Source organism: Bidens hawaiensis, unplaced genomic scaffold, assembly GCF_021521415.1.
Source record: "Bidens hawaiensis isolate Kalapana, Puna unplaced genomic scaffold, B.hawaiensis_p1.1 tig00028269_1, whole genome shotgun sequence".
Taxonomy (NCBI): Eukaryota; Viridiplantae; Streptophyta; class Magnoliopsida; order Asterales; family Asteraceae; genus Bidens; species Bidens hawaiensis.
The window spans coordinates 2586-26617 of record NW_027494608.1 but is presented as its reverse complement, the minus strand read 5'-3'; the positions used below and the strand labels follow the sequence as shown (position 1 = coordinate 26617).

At 41.2% G+C, this 24032-nt stretch overlaps 1 protein-coding gene across 1 annotated transcript in view; it reads left to right on the top strand.

Annotated features, from left to right (window-relative positions):
* LOC143576696 (uncharacterized) overlaps positions 1-21045 on the top strand; it is a 29140-nt gene extending 8095 nt beyond the window's left edge. Inside the window, exons 3-4 of the mRNA XM_077060731.1 lie at positions 19784-20262; positions 20698-21045. Coding sequence (XP_076916846.1) covers positions 19784-20262; positions 20698-21045 — 827 coding nt within the window. The remainder of the gene's footprint in view (positions 1-19783; positions 20263-20697) is intronic.
* Positions 21046-24032: the final 2987 nt, after the last annotated feature.

Genomic DNA, 24032 nt, shown 5'->3' with positions numbered 1-24032 from the left:
ACTAAGAATTCTATGATCGTACACACAATCAGTTAACACAAACCCTAACCAAAAGGTCTTCCAAACAACCAACATATCACATGACTTGCCACTAAACTCTATTTTCATTTTAGTCATTAGCAACATGCCTGCCGATTCCATTTTCTCTAGTTTATCCATCATCAGTACCTTATCCAATTTCCCTCTAACAAATCAATCAGCCAAAAAAATCCATAATCGTGTAACATTCCGTTCACAACCTCATGTAATCATTGGCTAAAGCAATAACAAATCTGAACATATTGAAAACAGTGAATATATATAGCATTGGGCATTGGCATGGGTCTGAACTTGAAGGTACAACTGGACACTGTAAATCAAATTAATCGATTTGCTGCTGCAGTATCCGCTAAATCAAAGAACCATAAATACACTATAAACAGTCTGCTATAAACAAATCTGAACTCGAACGCTGAATTTTCATATAACCCGGTTTCCTGGTTTATTGTTAACAATGAATAATCAAGAAACCGTATTTGAAATGTTTTAAAAGCTAAAATAGGATTTCCAAACCCTAACATGCTAACCCGGTCGAATCCAAGTTCCCTTTCACCAACAACACGAAGCGGATAGATAAATTCATAAAGCTGAAATACAAAACAAACAGGTTCCAAGAATTAACTTAGGTACTCCTCGATTCAACCTTGTCCCATTGCAATCTAGCCAGCTAACACTGATCACTAATCCCAACAAACACACAGCTAAAGACTAACCCATAAACAATTTGAAGCAAAAACCCAAATAAGAACCTGATGAATTCAAGAGTTTTTAACCAAAATGAAGAAACACGGATCTACTCCCCACTAACGGATCCTAGATCCGATGAGTCCACAGGGTAGGATACGGTTATTGCCAATACGATATGAATACAATTCCCAAAGTCCAATGACGTGAATCCTGCAAAACAGAACACCGTGAGCTCGTTACGGGAAGGACAAGGTGGGGGGTCTTCCCGTAACCACCCTCCGGCGTGAGAATAAGTATAGTTATGACAAGGAGATAAAGTACTTAAGTAAATTGAGAGAGTACAGTGATGGTGAATGAATACCTCATGATGATTGAGAGGGTATTTATAGCCGAAGGGTATGGGAAGATGATTGGGCCAGCTGTCCCTTCTAAAAGGTCTCGATAACTGCCTGGACACGTGTCCTCTTATGATAGGTTAAACTATGCGTCCCATGTGCATGGATATAACAACCTGGACACGCGTCACCTAATGATAGGACGAGTTGCACCTTGGCCATGTGCACAGTTATAACAAACTTGCCAGGTGTCCTTCCCTTGTTGGTGAGCAAGTCACGTACTCTTCGAGTAACAATCGTGGACGTTCTTCTGGAGTATAGTTAGTTATTGACAGCTGCCCCGATGGCATCGCCCTCCGGTCATATTTGGCAGACCAATGCTTAGCCCTGCGGATGACTTCTGAGGGTGCCAAGATGCTTCCGCGCGCGGTATGAGGACGTTCTTCCTCACCCCTGGTATGCGGGTGATCTGAATGCCCCGCGGGTGATATATGAGAGGTTCCTCAATGTCCCGCAGGTAGTACTTAAGGGTATTTGGGTCTTTTTGGTACCCTACCTCTATACTCACCCTTGGTATGCGGGTGATCTGAATGCCCCGCGGGTGATATAGGAGAGGTTCCTCAATGTCCCGCGGGTAGTACTTAAGGGTATTTGGATCTTTTTGGTACCCTACCTCTATAAGTCCCCCCAGTCCAGTGTTTCTTCCGTGTGAAGTTTTTATGCGGGTAAAATTCTGGACTTAATGTATTTTGGGGTTTTTGGATTTTGAAGTTAGGTAGAAAATATCTTCTTGCAGGTATAGATAATCATGAAAAAGGACAAATTGACCACTCGCAGGGGCTGTGAACAGATGATGGGACGTTTACGCCGGCTGTCACTTTACTCGATTGCACTGCTTTTCTCTTTTTCGAATTTCCCGCGTGATGTGGCGATTTGTGATTAGGCGACGAATTTCTCTCTCCATTGTTCATATCCCATCGCATTAATTGCGATGGGTATAAAAGGAAGAGAATTCTTCTGATTGAAGTTTTATCGCCTTTATTCTCTACTTAACTTTTTTTTTACTTTTCTTTCTGATAAAGGTTTGAATTTTCTCATACATCCTTCTGCCAAATTCTTCTGAAATGTCGAACGTTCAGACTGAAGTTGACGAGGTAGAAATTTCATGGGACTACTCGAAATACGAATGATTGTTAGAGACGCATGGCATTCCACCGGAGTGGGGACCGGAGTTTCCCTCCCCGGGTTCTATAGCCAATTTATCTCCACCTGGTAAAATGGCTGTTTATGACGATTATTTTACCTGTGGGAATTTTCGTCTTCCCTTGACGAAATTCTTTATGAATGTATTAACCGCCTATGGGATTCATTTATCCCAACTACATCCATGTACTGTAATGCGAATTCGACATTACGAATTCGTATGTATAGCACGTGACCTAGTGCCACACGTTGATCGTTTTCCCGTTTTCTACCGTCTTGCCATCCGCGATGGTTGGTACACCTGCCAAGGGTTTTCCGACCGAAGTATTGGATACGAGGTTGAGAAGGTGTCCGCCGATTGGCGCAACAAATTTTTTTGGATTTCTGAGGACGTGGTACCTGTTTCCATGGTTCGTCGTCTGGTTAATTCTCGTTTTCCAGACGTTGTTACAGCTGCCCATGAAGGACGTGGCTGGTTCCGCACTCTAATGGTGGAACCAACGCCGATGCGGGCACTACCTGAGGAAGCCCTGGTGTGGGCAGGCATGAGCCGTTTATGGGCCTCATTATGGAGCCTATCTTTGTTGACTTGTATGAAAGTAATTTACCCCTACTGTTCTTTCTTCTTCTTTGAAGTTTTTTTTTATGATTAAATTCTTATCTTTTCAGGTCGAGGTTCTATGCTTAATGCCCTTTTTGAGGATAGAGGTTGTGTACGACATAGCATTCGGGATGCCGGGGACCAACCTATTCTTGAGAAAACCAAGTCTCGTTTCCTTTTTCCAAAGAAGGTGCGAGCTGAGCCTATTGTCTCGGGCGCCACCTTTGAGACAGGTGCGTATGTTCTAAACCCTCATCCGCTTATTGCTATTACTTCTGATGGGACGATCACCACTTTATTATCGAGTGATGATGATGGCGATGATTCCGATTTTTCCTCCTCTCAAGAGGAGAGAAGTTCTGATGACGATACACCTGAATCTTCTTCTGTCTCCCATTTATTGGCAGAATTAGAGAAAAAGAGGGCATTTTTGGCTTTTCAAGCAGGTCAAGTGGGTGCCAAGACTGCGGTGCTGAGGCAGGTCCTTCTAAGAAGAAACGAAAAACCCATCGTTGAAGATGCCACAATACAGTCTTGCCGATCGCATTGACACGGTAGAAGGTATGGATTTCTTTTGAAATACTTTACCATTTTGGACTGTTTAGCTGAGTGTAACTTTTGTGCAGATCCATCGATCTTACCAGAAGACGTGTCTGAGAGGTTTCCTACTCCGACTCCTCAAATGGAAAAGCAACCTTCTCCTCTTCCGGAAAAAGAGGTAGAATATCCACCTTCTACTCCGCCAAGTAATATTAACGTGGAAGATCAACCGACCTCTCCTCCAATTGAGACTACTATAGAAGAGAGGGTGCCGACTCCTTCAGTTGACACTTCAGCGGAAGATCCCAACAACTAGTCTGTGAGTGATAATCGTTTTGACTATCTTTTCTAGGCTAGGGGTGGTACAGATTTACAGAGGGATGACCCGCCTGTGGATGCAAGGGGTTTTAGGAGTAATGAGACTCCTCCTCGCCCTCTTTCTCAACAATCATCACCTTTCCCAGTTCGTCTAGAACCCTCAAGTTCCCGCTATTATGAGGACGCGAACTTGGGTGACAGGCATGATTTGTTTGTCCCTTCCTGGGACATTACTAACGGATCCCGGTTCACTGACCCCGGGGTCTGTATGAGTTTTATGAAACATTGTGCACCCCCTGATGAAATGTCATATCAACGTGACCTTTCCCGCCACGACCTTCATACGAATGTAGACTATCATCTGGCTGACGCTGCAAAGAAGGAGGCTGAGGAGTACCGCGTTGCGGCCCATACTGCTAAATGGAAGCAGGTCGACGCGGAGAATGCCCTCAAGAGTGAGCAGGATCGTAACGCTGCAGCTGCTCGCCGATGGAAGGAAGCTTGTGAAAAGCAAAATTCCTTTCTTGAGGCTGCTCGGGCCAAGGCTCAACAACAAAGGGATGATTTAGTCCGGGCGCAAGGAGCAAACTCAGCTCTGGAAAATCAAGTGTCTCTCCAGGGCATTCGCATTCAGGAACTTGAGGCCGAGCTGAAGTTGCAGAGGGAGCAAAATGATCTTAAAGACAGAAGTGCCCTTGAGGTTCAAACTGCTTATGACTCCCTCCTGCAAGCTCATGAAAAAATGGCCGCGGAATCTCGGGTGTTTCAAGTGTGAGCCGAACGTGCGGAACAGGACCGTCAGTGGTTCCTCACCCGAGGGGTTGATGTTGTAAGCTTTTTCCTCTTTGAGTGTTCATTTCTTACTTCTTATTTTTTATACTAAAAACTTTGTATTTTTATCCTGACAGGTCGTCCGCCATATCAAGGGAAGCAAGGAGCTTACTGACAGCTTTGCTAATGTAATGACTGCTTCTTCTTCTCTTGGACGTGTGATAGGTTTTCATGAAGGGATGAATTATGCTCAAAGTAACCACTCATTCAAAGATCATCCTCTTCACGGCCTTGACGTCAAACAGGAGCGGGGGATACGGGTTGAGGAACACGATGGTCTGCGCTTCCCGCTCCAGGACATGCTTCCAGAATTTGCTTCCGCTAATGGTGGTGTGCAACAGTTAAAGATCTATTTGGACGAGGAGTCTGAGGATGACTCTTCTGAAGACACGTCATTGAAGGATCCGGAAGGCAAAACCACCTTGAACCCTTAGAATAGACCTAGATGTTGTGACTTGTAATTTTTCTTTCTATATTTGTAATATTTCTTTTTGAATATTTAATGAGAAAGAACTTTTCGTTTTTTGTAAATGTCCAACTGTTTTAAAGAAAATATCTTTAGAAGATATTTTTGAATTTTGAAAGTTGGATAACTTGTATGACGTGGCGGGGAGAGAAGTTTCTGGGAGCAACTGACAAGACGTGTTTGACGTCTTTGACAGTCTGTCTACAGTTTCTTGAGTTTCCCGCCTGACGTGTCAATCATCTGGCGGTCCGCGGTTTCTCTCTCTTCTGGCACTCCATCAATCGCATTAATTGCGATGAGTATAAATATAGTCATTGTGATTTTATTCAACTTTTATTACTATCAAACCTTCGAATCATAAGAACTTTTCTGAGATTTTCTTCTTTCTCCTTCCCACCCAAGTTTTATTTGTCTTCTTAGATGGCTAGAGATAAGAAGGATACTCCTACCATTACCGAGGTCAATGTGGCCCTTAAGAGAAAGGACTATGACGACGTTGTAAACATTTATGGCTTAGCACCAGAGTGGGAGCCGAAACATCCGGCTAGTGGTTCTGTTGCCACTAGTCCTCCTCCGAAGAAAATGGCTGTATATATAGACCACTTTACGACGGGGAACTTCCGGATTCTGGTGACGAAGTTTGTCCAATCGATCTTGACGACTTATGGGATTCATTTCTCACAGATCCATCCCTTTGGGATGCTGAGGGTTCGACATTTCGAATTCTGTTGCCAAGCTCGCAACCTTGAACCCTCCACTGGCTTGTTTGCCGTTTTTTATAAAATGACCTTCCGCGATGGGTGATTCAGTTTCACATCCATAGAAAAGAGGGTTATAGGTACGGAATGGATCCGTAGCCTCCATGGTTGGGAACCAAAGTTTTCTGGATCCGAGAGGATGTTATTCCTTTCGTGATGACCAAACGCAAGGTGGAGGAGGCCATGCCGGTGGTTGTGGCCGCTACTTATGAGGGTCAAACATGGTTTAAGACGCTGACCTCTACATCGACTCCTATGCGCCCTATTCATGAGGGGGCGATGGTGAGTGCGAAGATGAGCTGGCTATGGCCGTTTCCTACCTTAGAACCTTACTACGAGAAAACTGATATGAGTAAGTTTAGGGGGTATTCCTTCTCTTGTTTTTATACTTGTCAGATATCTGACTGTTATCACTTATTCGTGTAGGTGAAGGTTCCGCCTTCAGTACCTTGTTGGATCATGAGGGGGGAATGATGGTGCGTCGCCCAATCGATGAAAGGGATGCTCCCTTTCTTGAGCGCACCCGCCCGAATTTTTTTTTCCCACCGCTTTTCGCCCGGAACCCATAGTTTCCGAGGCGATGTATGCCAAATGTGAGGCGTACGTTAAAGATTGCGTCCAAAAAGGTGAGGGCATTCTAAAACCCCGACCTGTGACTGCTGTGACTTCCAGCAGGGTGATTGTACTCTTTTCCTCCAGCGAAGAGTCGTCACTCTGTGAAGGAAGTTTTCTGGCTGATTCTAACAAAGTTGTGGACTCAACTGCAGGTCTTACCCGGCAGAGAGCCACTACTAGCCATGCGGCGGGTCAAGATGGTGTTGACGCTGCTGCGGGGGAAGACCGTCCTCAACCTGATGATGTCACCACTGCGTCCTCAACCTGATGATGTCACCACTGAAGGTGAACATCCAATTGCTGATGCGGACGATTCGAAGGTGGCTGGCAAGCGCAAGGTTAATCCTGCCAAGGCCGCCCCCAAGAAGAAGTCTAAGAAGGCGAATCCTTCTGCTTTGGAAACACGTTTGGACGAACTTGACGCAAACGATCCTTCGTTAGGTAAGCGAACCCTTTTTACTTGTTAACTGCTGCAAAATTAGAATATATCTAACTCACTGTTAATATTTTTCAGTGAACCTGGATAACCTTTCTGAAGGTGTTACTGGTTTGAAGGGTTCGACTTCCCTTCCGCCACCACTACTGAACAGTGCTAAGGAGCCCATTGAGGTGGCGGATGATTCTCCTTTGAAGGACAAGGAGGTTGACCATACTGATCATGTCAGTATGTCACCTTCTTATAATGCCCATCATTTTAGAGATCAAGGAGGTGTGAGTATGTTCCCTCATGCTCCTCAGACCTCTCCAGCTCCTCAGGAGGAAGATCCAACTCCGCACAAACCACGTTGGTCATTACGTCGGGATTCAACATTCCGTGACATGGACCTATGTTTTGAATACTTGCGGGAGAGTCTTCCGCCTACTGAGAGGGAGCGACGTCGCCGTAGTATTCGCCAAGAATTATTGAACTCCAATTCTTATTATCTGGCGAATACTATTTCCACTAACTAGGAAATAACCAGGGATTGGTTGGCGATGAATGAGCAATGGGATGAGCTGGCGGCCTCTGCAACTGAAGCCAAGGAGGAAGGTCTGAAAGCTATAAACGAGGCCCGAGAGGCCCGCCAGGCTCTGGAGGAAAAGAAGGCTACTCGGACAGCTGCCGAGGATGCCAAGGCTGCTCTCCAGAAACAACTAGATGAACAATCCAAATTAATGGATGAGCAAGCCAAATTGGTGGAGGTTCTTCGAGCTGAATCGGCGGCTAAGGATAAGCGTTTGGCTGACCTTAATGCCAAGAACCGAGAACAGGCCTTAGAGTGTGCCGGCCACAAGATGGATCTTGTCAGAGCCAAGGCGGACCGAAAATGGCTATTATCAGAAGCTATCCCCAAGGTATGTACCTTGTTTTTATTATAAATAATCTAAGTATTTAGAGTTATTTATACATGATTGTTCCAACAGGTCATCGCCGATGTTCGGGCGAGTGATGAGCTTGGGAACTGTGTTGCTGTTCTCCTTAAGGCATCCAAGCAAGTTGGTCGCAAACTGGGTTTCGAGGAGGGTTACCAGTTTGGTTCAATGTCCAGACTTCCCGAGGAGTATATTCTATCTGGCCAGGATACTACTGCCGTCCTAAAACAGAAATCAAAGGACTTTGATTCTTTGAAATTTTCTTTGACGGAGCAGATATCCGAGCTTGCGGATAAGGAGGATGTCGTAGAACAACTAAAGGAGCTATTAGATCTTGATGGAGAGGAAGAAGAAGAAGAGGAAGTTGATAATACTGTGGGCAACGAAAATGACGCTCCATAAATGTATATAAACTTTATGTTGTAACTTTTTCTTCTTTTTGTAATCTCTTTTGATCTATAATAAGAAGTCTTGTTTCCTTCCTTTGCACTTTGTCTTATGTGTTATAATATAAGTGTATGTCCAGAACTTCGTTTTTGTCAGTAAAAGATTACAACTTACCAAGATAACATGGAACTAACTTGACACTTTCATACATTGGGCATAAGCCTTCTTACAATAAAGGAAGTTACATTACTTTGCTAGTCTATATGGGTGCGCAGGCCAAGGTAAAAGAGTAAATAAAACTGCTACATATAGCATTTCTTTAACTGTGATGCGTTCCAAGTTCGGGGGATTTCAGTCCCATCCAATTTCTCTAACTTGTAGGCACCTTTGGATAGTACTTGTTTGATTTTATAAGGTCCCTCCCAAGTTGGGGCTAACTTGCCCGGAAGCTCCTGTCCAGAGGCCTCGTTATTGCGGAAGACAAAGTCTCCCGTATCGAATTCGCATGTCTGGACCGGCGAGTTGTAATACTTCTGAAGTTGTCGCTTGTAATTGTGCTCGCGAATCGATGTTAATTCTCTTCTTTCTTCCAATAAATCAAGATTCATCCTAAGTTCGTGATCATTATCATCGATCAGCAAAACCCTTGCGGATGGAATCCCGATTTCTGCGGGGATCATGGCTTCAGTGCCATAAGTTAGACTAAAGGGTGTCTCCAAATTACTGGAGTTCTTTTGGGTGCGGAATGCCCAGAGTACGTGAGATAGTTCATCCACCCAACCCATTAGTTTCGTCCCTAGCCTTGCCTTGATCCCTTCCTTGATAGTTCGGTTGGTCCTTTCGACTTGACCATTTGCTTGTGGGTGCGCTACGGATGTTAAGGTCTGAATGACTTGGAGTTCTTTCAACCATCCTTGTAATCCGCTATCAGCAAATTGGGTCCCATTATCACTTACCAACTCCTGTGGGAGACCAAACCTGCAAATGATGAATTCCCAAAGGAATTTTTCACACTTGAAGCCGTGATTGATGCAACCGGTTTGGCTTCCACCCACTTGGTGAAGTAATCAATGGCCACTATCAGGAACTTGACTCGTCCCGGGGCTTCTGGGAAAGGTCCCATGATATCAATAGCCCATTTTTGGAACGGCCAGGCAGATGTTACTAGAATCAGTTCGTTCTTCGGACGCAGAGTATTGGGGGCATGACGTTGTCATGATTCACACTTTCTGATTTCTTGTACAGCGTGCAGGTGCATGCCGGGCCAATAATACCCTGCGTTCATGATCTTTGCAACCGTCATTCTTGGTCCTGCATGTAACCCGCAAATACCTTCGTGGATTTCTCGAATTAGGTAATTTGCGTCTTTCGCGTCCGCACAACGTAATAGTGGACCAAGGAATGATCTCCGGTATAAGATGTCATCAGTCAACTGGTAATTCAAAGCTTTGTGCTTAATCTTCCGAGCCTCAGCCTTTCCTGTTGGAAGTGCTCCGGAAGACAAGTAAGCTATAATGGGTGACATCCAAGACTCAACACCAGTTTGAATTACCAGGACTTGGTTTTGTGGAACGGATGGATGGTCTAGAACTTCTACATGAATATCCTTGGCGAAATGCTCAAAATTCATTGAAGCTAGCTTGCTAAGAGCGTCCGCCGATTTATTCTCGCTCCTAATGTGGACAATATTGAAGGAGGAAAATTGGCGAATCAAGACCTTTGCTTGTGACAAATAAGAGGCCATGACATCGTTTTTGGCTTCATATGTTCCATTTATTTGTCCCGCAATTAGCATAGAATCCACCCGGGCTTTCAAATGTTTCACCCCAAGATTTTTCGCTATCCGTAGGCCTGTTAGGAAGGCCTCGTATTCCTCCTCATTGTTGGTACTTTTGAAGTCCAACTTAATGGCGTACGTAAATTCATGTCCCTCAGGGTTGACTAGCCTTAAACCTGCACCTGATCCTTCGCTGCTTGAGGCTCCTTCCGTGAACAATGACCAAACTTGCCCTTGTTCCGGAGGTGCTTGGGGTTGTTGTTAAATTAAGCATTCTTGCTCTTTGTATTGCGGAACTTCCGTGATGAAGTCCGCGAGTACCTGGACCTTGATCGCTGGTCTAGGCTTACACTCAATTGCATGTTCACCCAACTCGATGGCCTATTTGGCCAATCGTCCGGATAATTCCGGTTTACTCAACACGTTTTTGAGTTTGTAACCGGTCAAAACGTTTATGGGATGTCCCTGAAAATATCTCCGAAGCCGTCGAGCTGCATAGATCAGTGCTAAGACAAGCTTTTATAACATCGAATACCTGTTCTCTGGGTCTGACAATGTCCTACTGACATAGTAAATTGAAGTTTGGACGTTCTTTCTATCGGTCAGCAAAACGGCTCCTATGGCAATATCCGAGGCAGATATATACAGTGTCAGATGTTCACCCGCGTATGGTGCTGTTAGAGTAGGAAGCTCCATTAATCATTTCTTAACTTCCAAGAATGCTTTTTCAGTCTCCGCGGTCCACTTGAAATGTGCCTTTTTGAGGCAATTTCTAAGTGTCGACATGAATGGATGAGACTTGGCCGCGTGGTTTGCTAAGAATCGGTTTAATGCTACAAGTCTACCATTAAGTGTTTGAACCTCTTTGAGGGAAGAGGGTGAAGGCATGCGGGCTATAGCCTGGACCTTATCAGGGTTGGCTATGAAGCCCGCGCCCGTTACTATGACTCCAAAGAATTTACCCTCCTCCATGCCGAACGAACACTTAGCCGGATTCAACTTCATATTGATGCTTCTTAGTGTTTCAAAGGTCTCTTCAGTATCTCTTAGAATCTGATCCTCTTCAATGCTTTTGATTACTAAATCATCCATGTAAACCTCCAGATTTCGGCTTATCTGACCTTGGAAAGCTTGATCCATTAATCGCTGGTATGTGGCGCCCACGTTCTTTAGTCTGAAAGGCATCATTTTATAACAAAAAGTGCCTTGATCGGTTTGGAATGCTGTTTTGACTTCGTCGTTTGTTGCCATACGGATTTGGTGATATCCCTTATAGGCATCGAGGAAACATTTGAATTTGAACGGGGCCACAGCATCTACTTTGAGGTCGATCTCAGGTAATGGATAACAATCTTTCGGGCATGCTTTGTTTAGGTCTTTGAAGTCAATACACATCCGCCATGTCCCATTGCTCTTTGGGACAATGACCGGATTAGCTACCCATGTTTGATATTTGCTTTTCCGGATGATCCCAGCGTGAAGAAGATCTTGTACCTGTTCGTTCATGGCTTTCGTTTGTTCCGTGCCCATCTTCCGCTTCTTCTGAACAATCGGAGTAAATATCGGGTTTACCCTCAACTTGTGTTCAGAGATGCTTCGTGGGACACCAGTCATATCCGCGGGGCACCAAGCAAATATGTCCATGTTCTTGGTCAACAATTGTTTCAAAAAGGTCCTTACTATCTCCGAGATAGCAGGTCCTATTGTGATTGTCTGGTCCGGAAACTCTTTATTCAAAACCCATTTCTCAGGTTCGGTTCTCTGAGCCTGTCTTGGAACCTTGCTTAGTCTTGAACTTTCAGTTGTAAAACAATGTCGGTTTACATGAATTATCGCCACACCAGTGTGAGTTGGAACTCCTACTGCACCATGGGCTATGGACGGATGGGCATTGAAGTCTCCAATTACCTCTCGTCCCAAAATAATGTCATGCTTAGAAGTTTCTAGTAAGACCAAAAATTCAACTTCTTCTGTTCTTGAATGTGCTCCATCACTAAGTTTTACCTGGAATGATATCACCCCGAGCGGATGCATTACTTCTCCCCCGAAACCATAGATGGGAGCATGAATTTGTTTTAATCTTTCTTTGTCTTCTTCGTCCAACTGTTCGAAACACTGTTCGTACATAATGTCAGACGTACTGCCTGTGTCAAAGAACACATATTGTGACCGGTAATGACCAAAATTAACAGTAATTATCAACGGGTTTTTATTACACGGACCTCCTTTGATCCGAGGAAAGATCACGGGTTCGTTCTTCCATTCCTCGTCCGAACGGTCCCTCCTCTTTCCCTTACCCGAATGTCCCCCTTGAATCATGTGGACATTCAGATATTTGATTTGCCTTTTAGCTGGGCCCTGGCTATTCTTTACGGGAGGTTTGCCAGTCCCTGCTCGTGCGCCCTTAACCAAATGTTCGAGTTTACCATTTTTAACAGCTGCTTCAATTTATTTTCTGGGGCTACACACTCATTCGTGTTGTGTCCAACATCATTATGATATGAGCAATGTTTCTCGTTATCAAGGAATGACTTCCTTGGTATGGTTGAGGCTTCCGGAAAGTCAGATTCTCAGTGGTGAGAATTTCTGATGGGGTTTTTGATAACCGTGTCCAACTGTTGGGGGAACGAGTTGAAAAATTACGTTTACCTTTGTTGCCGATTAAAGACCTTGCATCAAAAGGTTTAGATGTTTCCGCACTTGGCTGAAGTCTTGACCATATTGGTCCCTTAGCTTGCCTGTTCGGTGTCGGAGTTTGAAATTCGACCCTCGATGATTGCTTTTGACTACTGGAACTCAGAGTTTTCTCAGTTCTTGCATACAGCTTTGATGCCTTCATGATTTCATCCCATGATTCGGGCATTCCGTCTCTCCCTGTGAGTGTGCGGATCAAATCATCACAACAGACGTTTTTACAAAATGCTCCTCTTAGCATATCTTCGGTAACCCTTCCAATGTTAAGGCTCTCGTTAGTAAAAAGAGTAATGAAGTCTTCAATAGACTCATTATTTCGCCTTGTACCATCTAGTATTTCTGAAGGGTCGCGGTTATGTTTCTTTTGTTGACTAAAATGCTGAGAAAACTTTGCTATGAAATCATTCCAACTTTCGATGGTAGCAAAATAAATTTAAGCAACAAACATCTATTTTTTATTGTTGTGTCGTGCAATTCCCAAAGAAATAATCCAAATATTACCTATTATTATTATTATTATTTTTTTATTTTTATTTTTGGCTTGAGTGGCATACAGGGAGGAAAGAATAAACGACGAATTCAATTGAAAATTATTCCCAGCTTTATGAAAGGGCTTTATCGGTTTTGGTTTGCAACGCCCGAAACCTTAATTGCAATCTTCCAATTAACCGTATAGTGAACCGATTAAATGACAGGCGTGAGCAATAACTGAATCGTTAACCAAAACCGAATCAATATAACCGAAAACCGAATTAACCGAAATTAATCTAACTGAACCGAACTCTTCATGTTTTAATATTTTCAAGTGTTTTTCCTTCTATTTCATGTATTATATGCATTAATAGTTTAATATATAAGGTTGAGTTATAATAAGAAGATTAGTTTTCCTAGGAATGATACGAAATAATCTTTTCCATTCATTTGAGAATTGAATGATTGAGATTAGATAATAGAGATCATTAAGTGTAAAACAAGAGTAAGGGCATAATAGGGATAACACATTTGTTGACTTTCTCTCTCCACATTCAAGGCACATGTCAAATTCCCCCATCATTTTAAAACGTCAATAACTTTTTTATACGACATTTTTTTTTCAAAACAATTTCACCAGTAAAACGAGTGTTTTTTTTATCTTTTATATGAGTACCATATTGATTTATAAAAATAAAAAAAAAATTCGTGGGTTTTTACAAAGTGTGTTTTACCATAATTTTGTTTTACAAAATTATGTTATACAATTGTGTTTTATTTTTTCATAGTGTTTTTTGCATTCTGTTTTTTACATTGTGTTATTTATATGTGTTTTCATTGTGTTTTTGTATAACACAATTTTGTAAAACACAATTATGGTAAAACACACTTTGTAAAAACTCACTTATTATGTTATTTAATTGTGTTTCCATTGTGTTTTTTACATTGCGTCTTTTTCATTGTGTTTTTCATAGTGTTTTATTTTCCGGGAAAATTTCCTATGACTTTTCCGGCGCAGTGGTGGCGGTGGGTGGCGGTGGGCGGTGGTGGTTGTAGGAGATTATTGAAAATTTAAGTGGGTTTTAATTAAGTGGGTTTTAATTAAGTGGGTTTTTGAAATTAAATTAAGTGGGTTATCAATATTAAGGTATTAGACACAAATACACTCATTCCTAGGAAAATCAAACATCTTATTTGATATTTTCTCTTAATATATACACTATCATTTTTATGTATTTATATATCTATTTGATGTACTAATATCTCAATTTTATATATTTAAACATTCATTTCATGTATTTAAACATTCATTGCATGTATTTTTAAGCAAAATTTTAGCCCAAGTTTGATACTAGTTATTAACCGAAATTAACCAAACCGAACTGATAACCGATCGGTTAGGTTGGGTTAATGCTAATGACCGAACCGTGCACACCCCTATTAAATGAACCTATGCAATTAATCTAAGGCAAAACCATGTGTAAGAACGAGCCAAAAGCTATGATACCACTTGTTAGGAACAAAGCGACGCAACACGGAAGAAAAATCACACACTCACAAAGATAAACATGATGAAACGAAAATATAAATGACAAGAAATTTAACGTGGTTATCCAAGGGCTGTAACTATTACGCGATGTGTGTGTGTGTGTATATATAGTGAGGATCCTAAGCAAAATTTTTGAAATTGAGAATTTTAATAACCATTTTGGAGCACAAAAAAACCTCTTTAAAAAAAATATTAAAAAAAGTTATGAAACAAAAAAATTGTTAAAAAAGTAAAAAGAACATTTTTATATTTTTCATCCTGATTTCATAAAAAAAGGCTTAATTCTACAAATATGTATATTTATATTTAATCTTCATTTACATAATGTACACATATGTACATTATCATTTATCTTAATTATACATATCTGTATAAAGAATAACATGTACAAAATTAAAAAAATAAGTATTATACATATATGTATAATTTTGTTATAACGATATTTTTTTATGATAACGGAATGAAAGATAAATTTTTTTTGGTTTTTTTTTTCCTTTTTTTTTATTTTCGCGTGTTTCTTTGTTTTATAATTATTTTATTTTTCTTAAAAGAGTTTTTTTGTGGTCCAAAATGATTCTCAAAATTCTTGATTATAAAATGGTTCTCACATGATCTCAATCACCCCCCCCCCCCCCCACATATAGATAGATAGATAGATAGATAAAAGATAGAATATAATATACCTTAACGTACAAAAATACCTATATTCACGAAATTGATCCTTGAAATCACAACACAAGATCTCGGAATCATCAATACATACCCAGTTAATCATCGATTCACCGTAAAAACATATCTGGATTTTTTAATCGATCAGTTTTTTTTCTTTTTTCATGAAACCCGTTTTGAGCGTATTATGATTTTCTTGAGCGTATTATGATTTTTATAGATTTTTTTTCGAAATAGGCAAGATCCGGTGAATCGACAATTAATTAAGAATATTTTTTTTATGGAACAGACCTATCAATATGCATGGATAATACATTTTCTTTCACTTCTAGTTCTTATGTTAATAGGGCTAGGACCTCTTCTTTTCCCGATGGCAAAAAAAAGTCTTCGTTGTATATGGGCTTTTCAGAGTGTTTTATTGTTTACGGATACGACTTGTGAAGTGGTAAGGCCAGGGGCTTTGGCCATGGATTCCTCCATAAAGGAGGATTGAAGAAGGAGACGCACCCCCTCAGATCGGTCTCGAACCATGAAGAATAGTCTGGATTGGGGTGTTCTTTTCCATCACATATCACAGTTTTAGAAGGAACCGTTTGGGAGCCATCTACAAAACGGAACCAATTTTGACGAACCTGATTGCGCTACAAGAGGTCATCTGACCAGGAAGATAATTTGATAGTGAGTTTAGTAGCCATATGGAGAGTAGTATCGGTAGAGGAAGAAGACGCCAGCTGTAAAGAATAGGCAGAGGATGAGGGATCAAATTAGGGTCTGTGGTGGGGACCCTGGTCCTAGCTCGAGCACGGGGATTTGGCGTTGCCCCCTTAAAAATTTTCATTTTTGCAAAATGATATTCTAGGATACAAGGGGTACTCTAGGTTACTCATGCATATCCAGCGGGATCATTTCAATGTAAAGAAAAGGAGAGATCAGTTAATGAGTGTCTTGTTTCGGACTTGGAACTCTACACTGACGTTTTCAAAACCTTGCGCTTGCTTAAGAACTGGTTATGCGTGGAGTGCATGGCCCTGCATGCCTTGAATAGGTCTTGTAAGCACGGAAAATAAGTGGTTAAATGCACCTCACGTGCAGGAGGCGACTTTGATTTTATTGTGAGGGTCCCTCAACCCCGCGATTCGCAGGTGGAACTTGAGAGTGGTTTGTCTGGGACGATTGTGGTAGATGTCGCTCTCCTTGAGCACATTCTCGCCCTTCCTATTTCTATTGTCAAGAGTATCCCGCCTGCGTGTCGCATGGATTTTGCCCAGGCTTTGTCAGGGGGGCTGCGTAAAGTGGTGGATACCCCAGGTTCTATTGAGGCTTGGGTTAAACTTTTGTTGTTGCCTCGTTGCACGTTACGTGTTGTCAAACCGGCTACTAGGCAGGAACGGAGGTCCGGTAACAGAAAATCGCTTCAATGTAACTCCATTATGCGGGCTTTGGCTGTTTGGAAAGATGGGGCAGGTTTAGAAGAGTTGGTGCTACCCCTCCTTGAACTTCCTATGATGAGGAATGGCCAACCTAAAGAAGAGGGATTGGGCAATATCAAGCAGTGCCTCCGGAAGGTAGCGGATAGACATTACACAGCGGCGATCAAAGTCATGTGTTCATCCGGGGTCGCGCCTTCTGGGGGATACATTGAGAGCATTGATAGATAAACACCTTGTGGTAGACCCCCCGACCATGGCCTCCGTCGTGCCATCAGAACCAGCCTTGCAGGTGGACAGTGATTGTGTGCTGGAATGTACTAAAACCTACCGAAAGGCACTTCTTGTGGGAGGGATGGTTTGCGGGCCCAACATATTCTAGACACTGTCTGTGGCCAGGGGTCACCAACCGCCTCCGGGCTCCTAAAGGCCATCACTGATATTGTCAACTTGTGGCTTGGGGGGCTTTGTCCTAAAGTTCTAGCGGAGTTCATTGCTTCGGCGCCGTTGACCCCCCTGTTGAAACATGACAATGGAATTAGACCAATCGCGGTGGGGGCTATTTGGAGAAGATTGGTGTCGAACGTCGCTATGCACAAAGTAGGGAAAAAGGTGGCTGCTTATCTAGGGAATTTCCAATTCGGGGTTGGGATCCCTAATGGGGCAGAAGCGGTACTGCATAGTGCTAACAGGTTTATGAGCGCGTTCCATTCTGACGGGTCCCTAACTATGCTCACTGTTGATTTTTCTAACGCTTTCAACGAGGTGGACCGGACGACCCTTCTTAGGGAAGTTAGCTACAGATGTCCATTCATCTTCCCATGGGTCCAGTTGTTATATGCCCGCCTCACCCGGTTATATGTGGGTGATACTCATATTGGGGCTTTTACCGGGGTGCAGCAAGGGGACCCCCTTGGCCCTCTTCTTTTTGCGTTGGTCCTCCATCCGCCTATTCTTAGGGTGCAGGGGACTTGTTCTTTGCCCTTCCATGCTTGGTATTTTGACGATGGCACTATCATTGGTAAGGCTAAGGAGGTTGCTAGAGCATTAGGCATTATTCGCTCAGAGGGGGCGCCTCTGCGACTTAGGCTTAATATTCGAAAAACGAAGATTTTCTGGCTGTCATGCGATGGTTCGAAGAAAGTGTCGGGTTTATTCCCTAGTGAGATTAGCAGGTCTGTGAGGGGAGTTAAACTCCTTGGGGGAGCGGTTAGTCGGGATGCAGGGTTTATTCGGTCTTTGGCAACTAAAAGAGTTTTAAGGGCGGTTGAACTTATGAAACGCCTGCCAGACCTGAGGGACCCCCAAATTGAGCTCCTTTTGTTGCGCTCGTGCATGGGGGTTGCTAAGTTAGCGTTTGGGCTTCAGAAATGTTAACCTGAATATGTCAAAGAGGTCGTGTCCATCTTTGATGCGGGCCTACCGTAGGGGGGGGATTGAAGATGATGTTGTTGGGGACCTCCAGTAGAGGTTGGCTTCCTTCACTATGTGTTGCGGAGGCTTAGGAATTTTCTCGGCGGAGGATGTCTCCGCATATGCCTTTGTGGCTTCCAGGGCCCAGTCATGGAAATTGCAGGACCACATCTTGCGAAGCGCTGGTGTTATGGGGATAGATCCTGACTACTCATGTGCACTTGGTAATATTGGAACAACTCTCCCGGATCTATGCGGTTTTACTGATAAGGAGACCGCCCCCAAGAAACCTCAACAAACATTGGCGAGTGCTCTTTATGGTAAACACGTACATGATCTAGAGGAGCGATTCGACATGACCCTGAGACAAAAGGCAGTGTTTGCTTGTCTCAAGGGGGCTCATGCCCAGGATTTTTTTGACTGTTGTACCCATTGAAGGTCTTAGGCAACGGATGTCGGCAGTTGAATTCAAATCCATTTTTAAATACCGGCTTATGATTCCTCTTTTCCCTCCAAATGAATCATGACCCATTTGTAAAAATGTCTGTTTGGATAGATTTGGTTAGCATGCCCTCCACTGTAAGGAATATCCGGGATTCAAGTATCGTCACGACTGGGTTAGAGATGTCTTATGGGATGTGCTTAGGCGTGCCGGGATCTCAGCCAAGAAAGAGGCACCTTTCTGACTGATCCGCGAGAGGAGAGATCTACCCTGCGTCCTGCGGACGTTCTTGTGTTTGGATGGGTAGGGGATAAGCATGCGTGTGTCGACCTCACTGGGGTGTCCCCGTTGGTGGGGCTGAGAGACGTTGCTTCGTTCCGGGACATGCGGTTTTGAGGGCGAAATCTAGGAAGGTTGCTAAGCATGAGGCAGCGTGTCTGGAGAATCAGCACGTGCTCATTCCTTTTGCCTTCGACACATTTGGATCCCTAGCTCCCGAGGCGGTTTGCTATTTGGAGCGGGTGCAGAAGGTGGTCCATAGTGATTCGCAGAGCCCGAGGAACCAAGGATTGATCTTTAGTAGAATAGGCTTTGCGATTTAAAAAGGGATAGCGGCGCTGCTTGTTGTTCGCTTACCCATTATCCAGATGTAGTTCAGTTTATGTTTATATGTGTAAGAAATATAATGTAGTGGTAAGCAATTAGGGTTAGAAATTAAAGATCGTGTTACTGGTGATACCATGATATATAGCTTTTGGTAATTTTCCCCTTGAATATACTTCCGTATTGAATACAAAATTACAACGTAATATTAGAAACAGTGCATGGTAAGCTATAACTACTTTTTGACTATATAATAAAACTATTTATTATCGACTCATAAATACTCATTTTGCTTTGCCTTATTCTTAATTAAGATAATCTATTAGCTTCAATAAAACACTTTTTTTTCTTCCTTCCCATGAATTTTCTAAATATATATTACCAGAACCATACCGTGTCACATAATCTTGTATAAAACCAAAGAACGAGAAGAAAATGGTGAGTTTCGTGTATGGATTATTGGAGCTTCTGCTAGTACCTTTAATGTATATAAAGTTTAAAACAAAACCGTTTGTGTTTTGCCTAGATAACTGTCAACAACTAATAGCCAGCTTCATACATTAATTTTCGATATGATATATGGTCTTCTTGGCTTTTGTTTTCAGCTTTTGCAATGTTTCATGTGAAATTATGGTCAGGCGAAAAAGAAAGTGAAGCACTGCATTTATTAAAAATAGTTTGGAAAAAAGTTGCCACAATGCGTAAGAGCGATATTGATGACATAATCAGAGGGCCACCTCTAAAGGAGAACAATATAACTAAATACCCATCACGAGTGCTCTTTCATGCTGCTATAATGGGCAACACGCGGTTTATAATTGAGCTCATTCGCTTATATCCTGATCTAATATGGAAACTAGATGACAAGGGAAAAACTATATTTCACTTAGCGATCAAACGTCGTCATATAAAGATCTATAAGCTACTTCATGAGATTGGTGTAATGAAAGATTTAATAACTTCTATTAAAGACAACAAAGGCAATAACATGTTGCATATGGTTGCAAAGAGCGCTAAACAAAACCGATTTCAAAATGTGTCTGGAGTTGCTTTTCAAATGCAGAGAGAGCTATTATGGTTCAAGGTAAATATTAATTTTCATCTTTCTTTCAACACGAGTCCACGTGTCCATAAGATCAACTTGGATGTTAAATAATAAATATACAATAAAAATAGTAAAATTATTTTAAATTGACCAAACAGGTCTGATGTCCACTAATATATTACCTTCTAAATTATGTTATTTAATAAATTAGATATTTATTGTAATATGATAGCTTTATGAAATCACATAGGTTGATGATTAAAGTCTCATATTCAGCAATAGTAGAACCAGTGGGTGTGTGCTACCCATTCTAAAAACACGTAATCACATTTAATGGTCTACTTAATTTGTTTATTTTTTTTAAATACTTCAAAAACGTTTGACTGAAAATATTCTTTTTTGATTCGAATTACCATCTTGACAGATGAAGAAAATGATTTTCAATTCATAAAAATGACCTGACATATGTGGCAGGAGGTAGAGAAAATGATCCCACCTAATTATAGGCAAAGGAAGAACAAAGATGGTAAAACACCGCAAGATGTGTTTACAAAGACACATGCCGAGTTATTAAAAGAAGGAGGTGAGTGGATGAAATATCAGTGCATGGTGGTTTCAACCCTCATTGCTACTATTGCCTTTGCAGCGGCTTTTACACTTCCTGGAGGATACAACCAAACCATCGGTATTCCTTTTTTCCGCAAAGAGACATCTCTCATTATCTTTGTGATCGCAGATGTTGTTTCTTTAATATTCCGACCCCCGCAGCAAGACCATATACGACTACAAAAACAAAAATGGACATTTCATCAAACACAATAAACCATAGTTTCAAACGTACAACCCTCATAACAAAGAGTACAACAACCAGTGCAGATGGCCAAAAACCGTCATCGGGAACTTTAATGACATCCAACAAACAACCAAAAAACCCACTCGGCGTTAGCGACATCCAGCAAACAACCAAAAAACCCACGCATATTCAAACGGAAAGGTGGTTAAGGAACTTATTGTAGCCCACTTCCACCAAATACAACCTAAAGCAGCCGCTGACAAGGATGGTTAAAAGGATTTTTCAAATGCATGCATATGTAGAACTTTTCAAGTGGTAATGAAAAGCAATAGTAAATCCTCCTCATCTCGTCAACTTGAATCAATACACCTCCAATGGAAAAACCTACAACACACCAATCTTAAAATCCCCATGCTAAAACTTTTAGATTAAATCCATGGTTAAAATAACAAAAAAAACCAAACATGTTGATTTCAACTTAACATGAACAATGGTCAATGGGATTTAAAGATACAGGAGATGGTGCGGTGAAAAAATAGAGCAAGTTTTAAAGGTGGCTCCTAGTATTCAACATATCTTTCTTCAAAAGAAAAGGGAACTTACCCGCAAGCTCACGATGTTCTTTGTAACACTGAATAAAAAGCATTTACATTGATTTTAACCTGAGGGCAACCCAGTGCTCGCGGGTTTAACCTGAAAGTGAACCGAGCCCATTCAGATTTTGTATTGTGTAAATAAATCATAAACAATTTTATGTTATTCTATAAAAGTATACTTTAAAAACTAAGAAACAAAAATCAGTAAGTTAAACTGGTCAACCCACAAATTTGTAGTGTTGACATGAACACAATACGCCTTGTCGTTAACGGTTAACTGAGTTTTGACTTTTTTTTAGACTTACCACATAACAGGGATTGGCAAACAAATTACAAATCAATAAAACAAATCTTGTTATAGCTTAACAAACTGAAAGAACTTAAAATTCTGGAGTTACCTTGTTTTTAAGGTCTTTGATAACATCACCTACTATGCTTTGATTTAGCAATCTAATACTCCCTCCGTCCCATTTTAAATATCATGGGACCCAAAACACACAAATTAAGAAATGTTTGATCATTTTATTTTATGAGCTGTAAAATAACAATAATGTCCTTTAAGTTATTATGGCTAAAAACCATTTTTTCTTCCTTGGCTAAAAAATCCACTACTTTTTGGCTTTATTCGTAAGGGCACAATTGGAAATTGAATTTATATGTATACAAATGACATTTAAATTTGGACAACCAAAAATGGAAAAATGGACATTTAAAATGGGACGGAGGGAGTAGTATATATTACCACCTGCAATTATATAAAATAAAACTCCTAAAAAATAAAGACTAATGTAAAACGGATAAAAACATTGCCTATACTAAATGATGATTACACATAATTGAACTGATTACTTGTTTAGTTATTGAGACTAGAAGATGCTATAAGCTTTACGGAGGGATCGACCACAATATACTCACAATCATATATGCCGACACTACCAGAAAACTAGGCATTAGCGACGGTCATTTCGGTCGCAAAACGGTCGCAAATGTCTCTGTTGCGACCGTTTTGCAACCGAAAATGTGGTTGAAAAAACGCTGGTCTCAATTGCTCTGTTTGCAACCATTTTGCGACTGCTTTCATGTTTGCGACCATTGTTACTGTCGCAAAGTTTACGACCACTACTGCTGTCCGCAAATTTTACAACCACCGCTGCCGTCGGAAAATTTTCCACCACTCCTGCAGTCGGAAATTTTGCCACCGCTCACACAGTCTCAAATTTTGCTATTACCCCGCGGTCGGAATTTTTGCGACTACCCTATCAGTCATCAGTTTTGCGACCATTACTGCAGTCGCAAATCCTAGAGGTTTTTTGGTCGCAATGCAGGCCACACCTTTTTATGCATAAAAATAGATACCAAATTTTTTTTTATATATACAAATACTTACAAAATCATACAGATATAAATACAAACACAAATCAAACTAATAACTTGTATCAAAGATATTCAATATTAACAAAATGTTATTCGAGTTCTAAAAACAAATAAAAAAGATGTTATTCTATCTATACACATTAATCAAAAACCAAAGCTAAGATACTTTTGAATATCAGCCCATGACATACTTCTCTGTGTCCAGCTACAAGCAATAGCTTTGTATTTGACTCTATTCCATCAATCTTTTCCTTAAGCGGAGAGGCTTCAGCATATTATGACAAATGAGTAACATGTTATAGTTTCATAATACAATCATATCAAATGTGAAAATTTTAAAATAAAAATTATGTGACATAAATTTTCTTGTGCTTTAAGCAGAGAAAAGCAGAGAAAACTATAGGGATGCATATAGTTATACAACAAATGCTCCACTAAAAAGTTTTTAGTAAAAACAGAGTCCATTGGCTTACTTGATGGGCTTGTGTGGTAACAGCTCAAGCGGGCATATGACTATGTGAGTTTGATTACTGCCACTTGCTTCTTGTTTCTAATACAGACAAAACGATGAAAGATCATCTTTGTTATTAACAAAGACAGCTAAAAGTTACAATAATTCATTTATGAATATATACAGAAATCTTACCATTAGCTTTGTGTTGTAAGAGTGGACATATAAACATTCCACTAAGTGAATGATTTTTTCATCAAAATCAGTCGCGTGCCTACCAGCAAGTTGCAATAATGTAGGTGCGATCGAGCTCATCTGAAAACATACCCCTACAAATTTTCAGTTATATCACGGATAAGACAATTTATCACAGCCTACTTAAGTGGTACAAATCAGTTGTAATTTGTGGACTCATATATTTATTGCATATGATAGAAGTTTAAATTCAATTCTACAAACCGCATCTGGAATATCGTATCCTGAACTCAAAGAAAGGAATTTATAGCACACTAACAATGTAGTAGATTCATACACCATGTTCAGTCAACAATTTAATCAACTTTTGCATTAGTGAGGTTAAAGAAAGAAAAAAACA